General features: G+C 43.7%; 1 protein-coding gene and 1 long non-coding RNA gene across 2 annotated transcripts; one reads left to right on the top strand and one right to left on the bottom strand.

The window, feature by feature from the left end:
* Nucleotides 1-1351: 1351 nt before the first annotated feature.
* LOC138447274 (uncharacterized) lies at nt 1352-3910 on the bottom strand. The gene is made up of 2 exons (XR_011259763.1): nt 3008-3910; nt 1352-1647 (listed from the first exon to the last, which is right to left on the bottom strand). It is a non-coding gene; the product is annotated as an uncharacterized lncRNA (long non-coding RNA).
* Nucleotides 3911-3963: 53 nt separating this feature from the next.
* PEX11B (peroxisomal biogenesis factor 11 beta) lies at nt 3964-9822 on the top strand. The gene is made up of 4 exons (XM_069602917.1): nt 3964-4311; nt 5117-5232; nt 5636-5837; nt 8619-9822. Exons 1-4 carry the CDS (start codon nt 4256-4258, stop codon nt 9019-9021), a joined length of 777 nt encoding a protein of 258 aa, XP_069459018.1. The 5' UTR covers nt 3964-4255; the 3' UTR covers nt 9022-9822.
* Nucleotides 9823-10138: the final 316 nt, after the last annotated feature.

Raw genomic sequence — 10138 nt, 5'->3', positions numbered from 1 at the left:
GCCTGGGGGTTGGAGTCTCACCGTGGTTCCCCTTCCTTGTCTGAGGAGTGGACACACTGCAGACAATGCGGCTATAGCAGATGGTCATTGCAGTCAGTGGCAGCAGAAAGAGGCAGCAGAAGGTGAAGAGGTTATAGATGATCTCTTGCCATAGAGACTTGGACAGTGTGGAACAGGAACAGCTAGATTGGAGTCGAGGACTATTAGAACTGGTCTCCCTTCTCCCCTGCCAAGCTACACTTGGCATAGATTTAACACTATCTCCTCCCGATTCATTCATTCATTTTTGTGTGTGTGATTGTTAAGAAATTCGGGAGCTAATACAGTGCATAATCTCAATCCATTCTTAATTCCCTTCAGTGCTGAGTAATGGTACACCTGTGGTGTCATATTTAAAAGGTTAGAAATGTATCTTGAAAATCCCTATTTTCCTCTTAGGCTATGCTTATTAAATCCAGGACTTAAAAGAATCCTGTCTTTTGAGTACTATCTACCATTTTATAAGAGGATATCTCTACCACCTCACCAACATTTTTTTTCCCCTCCCCGTTTTTAGCTGAAATTATTTTCCTGATGTGTCTGTGATTAATTCTGTGGGAAAAATAAATCTTGTATAAAATGGGAGGTGCTAGAGTTGCAGGCTATTTTGCAGTCACTCTCTAAAGTGACTTTAGTTATAGTCCTATGTACAATAATTATAATGGTAAAATAACATTAATAAAATTTAACATTTTCCAAATGCTGTTGTCTGCCCCTCCTTTTTTTGGTAAACTAGTTTTTGGTTTGAATCAGTAAAGAGCATTTTTCAATTGAGAGCTTCAGGGTTTGTACCTTAGTTCAGGTAAGGTAGATTGAGTCAGTATTAGTTTGATAAAAGGCAAACTTAGTAGGTATCAAATTCCTAGATATGAGGCCTTTCAGAAAGGGATTTCAGCTGGCATGAGGGACTTTTAGGAAAAGTGAATAGTATTAGTCGGAGACATGATTTTATGAACTGCTTGGAGTTATGACCAGGCTATTCTACTTGGGGAGTGGTCTTTCCTTTACCCCTATCTTGAGTCCATATATTCCTGGATGGGTTTTTGTTTTTTTTTCTTTTGGTGGTGGGGCTTCATAGGGGGCAGGGAGAGTGGTGTGGTGAGGGTGGTGTGTGCATGGCTTGGCACTATGCCTAGAAAACATCTGACTTGTGAGAAGAAGGTTTAAAAACAGGCAAGGTTCGGGGACTTATATTTTAGTCCAGCCTCTTGACTATTTTATATGCATTTTATATTTTACTACCTACTATAGAAACCTTTACTTCTGATACTTGGAAATGAGTCTATGAAAATAATTTCTACCTACACCAATATTCCCTTGACCATGCTAACAATTTTTAATTGACATTTTAAATGCAACATATGGGCACTGCAGAATTTATACAAGAGGTTGATAATTTTTTTTTAAAGAGGTTGATAATTTGGAACCCAAAATAACACCTTTTGCACCTGAATCATGTTACCATCAGTTTGCAATTGAAGCAAATAGAAATTGCATTGTTGGACTGTCAGGCTCCAAGGAAGGATGAAATTCATCTATTCCATAATCTTGTAGTCTATGCATTTCAAGTGATTTAGCCAAAGTTATCCAGTTAGTTAGTGGTAGAGCCTAGACTCAGAAAAAACAGAGCAAATTAATACAAACAACAAAAACAGTCCTAATTCTAATTCCCAGTCCACTTCTAAAATTAATTTCATATAAACCTAATTAATTTCTTTTGCACTGAGGCAACAGGCAAAGGGGTCCTGTTTACAACATACTGTTGGAAGCAGTATTTTTTGTCTTAGAACTGCAGTCAGACTAATTTTGGTAGTTACATTTCTAATATTTGAGGATTTAAGAATCCAATCTTAAATGTGACTACAATGCATTATTCCAGAGACTGAAATGTTAACCCCTCTCCCTGACATAATCCCAACCATAGGCTCAGAGATGCTGCTTTACACCCTTTCCCCAGATGGTGTTAGTGGTTTTGTTTTGAAGGAATTGCTCCATATTTAGCTTTTTTTTTCTTCTAGATTTATAGTTTGTTTTCAATACTGAGATTTGATTAATTGGTACTCAAGTTCAGATGCACCTTTTTGTTTCAGTTTTGCCACAATAAAGCTAGAGTAAAAAATACAAATCTGATTATGTTACCCTCTGCCTTTTACTTTAGTGTTTCCCCACTGCCCTTAGGATAAAGTACAAGCTTAATATTTGTGAAGTTGGTTCTTCCTTCCCCTCCAGGCTCATTACTTGCCATTTTCTAGCCCTCAACTTTAACTGTGATTACTTTTGAGATTTTCTACCCTCCACCTTCTCCAGCATTCCTCCTGCTTTGTCCTAACACCTATCTTTCAAGAATGAAATTTTGATACCTCTGGGAAGTCAGGAAGCTTTCCCTGAATGACCAAAAGTGGGTCAGACACCCCTCATTGTTCCTTAGCTCCTTATGCTTAGTTTTAGCATAACACTTAACTGGACATTATATTGTAATTGCCTACTTATTTGACTCTGCACTCCTCTATAAATTTCTTGAAGGCAGGACTTTGTTGTTCTATCCTTAATAGAGCATTTAATGCACTTGGGGGAACTGCATTATTTTTTTTTTAATTGATGAATGAAGGTATCACAAAGTTTTACCCAAAGTCCCGGATTTCACTCTTTTTTTTTTTTTTTTTTAGTTTTCTTGTCACTGTCTTCTTAATGTCTTCCCTTGGAGGAAACTCCATGCTCTGAAGCTTTCCTGCAATAATCTGAAGAAGGTTGGGACTACGATGATGCAAAGAGGTGAAAGCCAAGTGTAGTAAAAACAGACTCAATAGAAATACAAATTAACATGCAATGATCTTAACTTGCAAAAGAGCAGAGGCTCCCACCCTGAGGATTAATGTTGACTATGGCCAAGCACACCCCTTGAATCCGAAGGCTCATGTTATGTACTCAAATTCTTGTCCAGTCTAACCCTGAGTCCCAAGTCACTCACCTGGGGCAAGGTGAGCAGGAAGCTGAGTCCCCAGGCTACCCCAAGAAGTTTCCTACCAGCTGAGCGCAGTCCAAACGGGTGGAGTACGGCTGCTTGGTGGTCGAGCCCAATAATTACAGGCAGGAAAGCTGCGGCCTACATGGCTACTAGTTTCAGGAACGTGAGTGTACGACATGCAAAGTCCCCGGCCAGCCATTGAACAGTGATATTCCAGGTCGCAACTAGGGGCATAACCACAAAAGTGACCAGTAAGTCGGCAACTGCTAAATGGGCGAACAGTCGTCGTACCGGAGAGGGACGGAGCTGGCTGGGTTGCGGCCGTGTCCCTGACCACACCACGGCCAGGTTCCCTCCAGCCGAAGAAACAAACAGCAGGACAGTCACTCCCACTCGCACCTTGGCGGCAACTGAGAAGGTGGGCAGCTCTGCGCCCTCCACCTCTACTCCTGATCCTACCCAGACCTCCTCCCCCGCCGCTGATGACCCCCAAGGGGTGACGTTGCCTGCAGACATTGTGACCTGGAAAGAAAAGGGGCGGGGCGATGAAGTGTGGGTCTGAAGAGGTGAGCTGCGTCCAGTTTCTTCTTCCTCCTTAGGATCTGAGATGGTTATTTTGCGAATTTCGTCCACTAAAGCCTCTATCTCTGGAGACTCCGTCTGTAATCTGGAGGTCACCTGTCCAACTGTCAGGGGCTTGTAGGGACTAGGAATCTGGTGCTGGCTTCTACTTCCGCAGACTCCTTTAGCCCCCTGGAGCCCTGAATTCGATAGAAGCGTGAGAGTGAGTGTGTGTGTGTGTGTTGCGAGTGTTCCGCTGTAAGCACCCCTGGGTCAGGGGCAACCCCATCCTAGTGGTCCTGGAGAGAGCACTGCGGCGCCTTCTCGCTCCGCCCCGACTCCTGCAAGCCTCGCCCTTGGTCCAGAATATTTAAAGAAGACTGTGCCTCTGGAGGCTTGCTCATGAAATAGAGATCTTGTGATTAGAGAACGAGACGACGGAGACCACGCACAGAGACACACACCCCTCCACCTCCCCCAATCCCCCCTGCCAAACACACAAACCATACAGATGTAGGCCCAGAGACAAGTGCTTCTCGTTCTGAAATTCCGTTTCAGGGGCCGGTTCCACTCGCTTTAGTTTCTGATGATGTTTGTCCCTCGTGCGGCACCGTTGGGTCGTTCGGGAGGCGTGACTAGGGGCGGGAAGCGAGGCGGGAGCGGAGCTGCAGAACGGGTGCCGCCGCTGTCATGGACGCCTGGGTCCGCTTCAGCGCCCAGAGCCAGGCCCGGGAGCGACTGTGTAGGTGCGGCCCGAATAGGAAAGGGGGACGGGCGGGCGGGCAGAGGAAGAGCCTCGTGAGGCGAGGTCAGTTCACACTACGGGGGTCAAAAAGGGTCAACTCGGGCTACGGGGGCCCGGACGGACCGCGAGGGGCTGATTTGAGCCGGCCGCGAGGCCTTGATTCGTTCCTGCTCGTGAGAAAGATGGGGAAACTGAGGCACGAGTGGGCCAGCGGGCAGGCGGCTCAGGGTTGTGTGTTCACAAAAGACCAGTACTTTCCTCCCTGGGCGACGGTGGGACGAGGAGCGTTCTCCCCGTGACAGATAGAGATCTGGACTGTGTCCTCAGAGCTAAGGAGGCACTCCTGAGTTCCTGTTATCCCCTTTACCCTCCGCCCTCCACCTCCGCCCTGCCTTCTAGTCTTCATTCATCTCAAGGGCCTTGAAGATCTCTTAGTTCACCTATTTTGAAGACTAACCTGTTCTTCAGCCATCTCTCGGCCCTTCACAGGACATTGCACACTCACACTGAGGTGCTTGTGGTCTTGCGATGGTCCTCCTGCCTTCTTCACTCTCCTCTTCAGGCTGCATCATTGTTAAATCTCATTTCCTCAATTCGAAGTAGTGTTCCCCAGCCCCTACTAGGCTCTGTTGTATCCTCAATACCTTTCTCTTCCCTTGGCCTGGGGGAGAAACTAAGATATAGGCCTGAAGAGGAGGAAAGGGAACGGTCTCAAACTGGGAAGGGGGTGATCCATGGTTGCCTTTTGGAGGACATTTTTGAGGGGGAGATAAAGGAGGTCTCTACCTTACCTCTCTCTCCTCCAGGGCTGCCCAATATGCTTGCTCTCTTCTTGGCCATGCACTGCAGAAACATGGGGCCAGTCCTGAGTTACAGAAACAGATTCGACAACTGGAAGGTCATCTGAGCCTAGGAAGAAAGCGTAAGTAACTAGGCCTTTCCTTTTATTAGTCCAATACTTCTTCCATCCCCAGCCATTATTCCTTAGTCCCTCCTTCCTATTTTTGACCAGTGCCAATGCATCGTGGTTTGCCTCTGTACTTATCCTGTGCAGGCCTCCCAGCTGAGATAAGACAGCAGGGATAAGGTCAGTGAGGGATTGGAGAGAATGAGGCAGATTTGAGAAAGCTAAACTGGGACACAAATTAATAAAAAATTTGAACTAAAAAAGATTAAACTTTCTGCTGTTTTTTAAAAAGTTGTTTATTATTGTTTCTATCACTTGCCTGACTTTCATTCTCTTGCTTTCCCTCTTTCTCTGTATCTTGTTCTGTGTCTGCCTTTCTACTTTCAAATCCTTGCTTTCCGTTGCTAATCTCCACAAGTTCTACGCCTTGGTAACTCAGCAGATGCCCTTGAGTCAGCCAAACGAGCTGTGCACCTATCAGATGTTGTCCTGAGATTCTGCATCACTGTTAGTCATCTCAATAGAGCCTTGTACTTCGCCTGTGACAATGTCCTGTGGGCTGGGAAGTCTGGACTCGCTCCCCGTGTGGATCAGGAGAAGTGGGCCCAGCGTTCTTTCAGGTTTGATATTCTTTTATCCTACAAGGTCTATCTATTCTTCATACTGCCTACCTTGCCTTTCATGAGAGAACAATCTTTTAAGGTCTTCCCAGAATATACACGTCTGAATCACTTGGCTTCAGATCTTCATTTAGATCTTATACCATCAGAGAATAATGAATGGGGGCAGATGGAAGAGGGATGCTCTTTCATGGCGAATGACTAAGATTGGACAAGACTAGATATTAATTATATTGCTTTAATTCTTCTTCTGTCTATACCACAGATTTATGCCCCTCATTGTCTACACATTCATTCATTCTAAAAATACTTAGTAGCTGCTTACTGTGAGCCAGGGAATAAAGCAAAGAGCTAAGTAGATATGGTTCCTGCTCTCATGAAGCTTCTAGTTTAGTAGGGGAGTCTGATATTAAAACAAATAATCACCAAACCAAATATTTGTGGGAAAGTATAGGATGTTAGCCCCTGGAGGAGGGCATGGCAACCCACTCCAGTATTCTTGCCTGGAGGATTCCATAGACAGAGGAGCCTGGCGAGATACAGTCCATAGGGTCAGAGTCGGACACAACTGAAGCGACTTAGCACATACGTAGGATATTAGAGCTTTATAACGGGGGTGCTAATATAGATATAAAGGTCAGGGAAAAGAGAACCCTTTGAGAAAATGAACTTTTATTTCAGACCTGAAGTCTGAGTAGAAGTTATACAAAGCAAGCAGTATAAAGAAGAAACAGCAAATGACTTATTCTAAGGCTTTGAGGCAAGAAAGACTTCTTAGAATTAGAGCGGTGGAAAGAAAGCCAGTGTGGTTGACAGTATTGAGGAAGGGCATAAGTTCAAACTGGAGAGGTAGACCAGGGCCAGATCATTCATGCAAGGTCGTCTAGGTGATGGTAGGATTTTTTTCATTTAGTTTTGTTTAAATTTTATCCTAAGTCCAGTGGTTCTGAGCAGGGATGTGACATGATTCAAACTGCATTTAGAAGATCTGTCTTTCTGTACTGTGGAAAATGGATTGCAGTAGAACTAAAGAGGAGAAGATTCTTTAATGTGACCATGAAATGATGTTGGCTTGGATTAAAGAGCAGGCTGGTAGTGAAGGTGGAAAGGAATATGATTTGAGAATAAAATTTTCTGTCTATATATCACCTATATTTGTTTTTTGCTTCCCTATGATTTGCTTTGTTATTTTACATTATATTGCTTCTTTCCATCTCTGCTTATGTCCTGCTTTTCATCTTTCTCAGTGATTTACAATTATAACAAGGCTTATGGTATATGAAGGATGGGGGCAGAGGCATGGATAGAATGGTGTGAAAAAGCAACTCTCTAGAAGAGTTTCTATGCCGTGTCTACTCTTTCATTCCATAAATATTTCTTCAGCTCTTACTATGTGCTAGGCGTAAGTCTAGACACAAAGATGCAATGGTAAAGACAAACAAGAGCCTTGCTCCTATGGAGCTTACATTGTAATGGGAAGGGACAAAGACACAGTAAATAAGAAAAACGTCAGAGAGTGGTAAATGCTGTGCAGGAAATTAAAGTAGGGTCAAGTGATAAGATGGTAAATGGCTTGCTACTTTAGAATGGGCGGTCAGAGAAGCCCTTCCTGAAGGGGTGACATTTAAGCTCAGACATGAAGTGCAAGGAAGAGCCAGCCATGTGAAGGTTTTGGAGGGAGAATATTCCAGATCGAGGGACTAGGTAATGTAAAGGTCCTAAAGCAGGAATCAGCTGAATGGGATCAAAATATAAAAAGAAACCAGTGTGGTTGGAGCCTAGTGGTTGAGGGAAAGAATGGTACAAGATAGAGTTAGAGAGGCAGAGTCACTTGTTGAGTTCTGTAGTATTGTATTCTAAATGTGATAGGAAGGAAACCATCGAGAGTTTTAAGAAGGGGTATAATGTGATTTACATTTATGTCAGCTGCTGTATGAAATTAGATTGTTAGGTGTGGTGGGCAAGAGTGACCATGGGGAAACCAGTTAAAAGACTAAAGTAGTAGTTCAAGCAAGAGATGATGGTTGGTTAGACTAGTGGTCCCCAATCTTCTTGGCACCAGGAATCAGTTTTATGGAAAATTTTTCCACAGAACAAGGGGGTGCAAGCAATAGAGAGGGGCTGTAAATACAGATGAAGCTTCGCTGGCTTACCTGCCACTCACCTCCTGCTGTACTGCCTGGTTCCAGGGATTGGGGACCCCTGGCTTAGACTATGGTCTAAGTATAATAGATAGATGTGATTGGATTCAGGGTCTATATTAGAGGTAGGACAGTTATACTGAATACAGACCACTATTTTCAGAATGGATTTTAAAAAATTTTTTGATGTAGGCTGTTCTTAAGGAATTTATAATTAAAACATTTGGCAAGCTTGGCTTCTTTTTTTTCCTCCCCTTTAACAAAAGGATTGGATTTAAATTATGTGTGTGAATCTTTGAAACAACTGAAGCTGTTCTTCTAAAAAAAAAAGTTGCATTATTGTAGTTCAGGTTCAATGCATGTGTGCTAATGGGTTGCCAAGTGGAAGAGTGAAATTTGAGGTTAATCTTGAACTATTTCATGATCTTCATTACTTTTAAACCAGGATCTTAAGGTACACATACATAAACACATTAGTTACAGAAAGGTGAAAGGACATTTCTAATGGTAATAATATTTACTTCTGATATTCTAACGTATAATCTATTTGCACTATGAGGGAAAAAAGTTTAAGTGTTCTGTTGGATTTGCTAGGTGGGTATATGTACCCGTCCTGACCCTTCTTCCCTGTGTATCCCAGGTACTATCTGTTTTCCCTCATCATGAATTTGAGCCGTGATGCTTATGAGATCCGCCTACTGATGGAACAAGAGTCTTCAGCTTGTAGCCGGCGACTGAAGGGTTCTGGAGGAGTCCCAGGAGGAATTGAAACTGGAGGACCTGGGGGTCCAGGGGTTCCAGGAGGAGGTCTGCCCCAGGTGGCTCTGAAGCTTCGGCTCCGGGTCCTGCTGCTGGCTCGGGTCCTTCGGGGTCATCCCCCTCTCCTGCTGGATGTAGTCAGAAATGCCTGTGATCTCTTCATCCCACTGGACAAACTAGGCCTCTGGCGCTGTGGCCCTGGGATTGTGGGGCTTTGTGGCCTCGTGTCCTCCATCTTGTCTATTCTCACCCTAATCTGCCCTTGGCTACGACTCAAGCCCTGATATGCTGGTACAGGATAAGGAGGGGACCTGAATTGGTGAGATGGAATTTTATAGATCGTCCCTGTGTCCCAGCGTCATTCTAACTCCACTCCTTGGTTAAAGTTAAAAATCCAGAGATTTGGGAATAAAAGGAAGGAGCTTTGGGGAAGATGAGATGAGAAAAGGTGAATTGTGAAATCAACTGGATGATTCAGACGTTCAGATCTGCTCCAGCTTTTGTTCTTTTCCTCCTTCACGGCACTGTCTGTGTCTCTCCTGACTCTTCTTACTGCCTCTTAAGTCTGTTTAAGATTCTGTCTCTGTATCCCTTTTGTACCTTCTCAGCCCCCTGTCATAGGAATTTAATCAGCAGAGTTACTTTTTGGTATGGGAAGTAGAAGTTATGGTCTGTAAGATTCTAATTGTCTTCTTCCTTTTCCTCACAAAAGTGACTTGTGGCAGTTATTTTTGCCTCCAGACTCCAGATCATAATTTTAAAGGCTTTGCGTCCCAGTGGGCTCTTCCCACACGCACCAGAAGTAGTTTCATGCTTCCTTTTCCTCGCTCATGTCTACCTCACTACCTTCCCTCATGATTTGCCATTCCCCTTCTTTCTACTCACACTGCAAGTTTCTGCTTACACTTTGATTTCATGGCTTTGTTCTAGCCTTTCCATACCCCTTCTTTGCCTATCCAGAATGATGCTATGTTTAGCATCTTGTAAATATTGTACAATGATTCTGTGTAAATAGTTGAGGCCTAAGCCCATGATGGACAGCAAGCCTTCCAGGTTAGCAGATTAAAGATCAATTTGCTCATTGATATTTGGTCTGGTCCTGTGTGTTCTGGTCATCTGAGGCCCCTATTTCTGTTACTTTGGTTTGGGTTTTCCATGGGATCAGCCACTGGCATCATTACCTGCAGACTTTTATTGAGTATCTACAGTATGTAGGCCATAATACTAAGTGGTGAAGATATAAAAAGCTAAGAGGCACCATGGTCCCAACTGCAGAAGTTTATAACCTAGCTGCGGAGATGAGGGTATAATGGTAAAGTAATTATATTGGTTCCACAAAACATACCCTATACCAATTTATGGTTTATATTTCCTCCAAAAGCTATAATACCATAGGTAGCA

The sequence above is a fragment of the Ovis canadensis genome, chromosome 1 (genome assembly GCF_042477335.2).
Source record: "Ovis canadensis isolate MfBH-ARS-UI-01 breed Bighorn chromosome 1, ARS-UI_OviCan_v2, whole genome shotgun sequence".
NCBI lineage: Eukaryota > Metazoa > Chordata > Mammalia > Artiodactyla > Bovidae > Ovis > Ovis canadensis.
This window is presented reverse-complemented; position numbering and strand designations above follow the sequence as displayed.

Excerpts from the sequence above, each read along its gene's own strand:
- PEX11B (XM_069602917.1), top strand. The coding sequence starts at position 4,256 with ATGGACGCCTGGGTCCGCTTCAGCGCCCAGAGCCAGGCCCGGGAGCGA. Across the intron at positions 5,233-5,635 it reads TCTGAGCCTAGGAAGAAAGC|TTCTACGCCTTGGTAACTCA; the intron begins GTAAGTAACTAG and ends AATCTCCACAAG. Across the intron at positions 5,838-8,618 it reads TGGGCCCAGCGTTCTTTCAG|GTACTATCTGTTTTCCCTCA; the intron begins GTTTGATATTCT and ends TGTGTATCCCAG.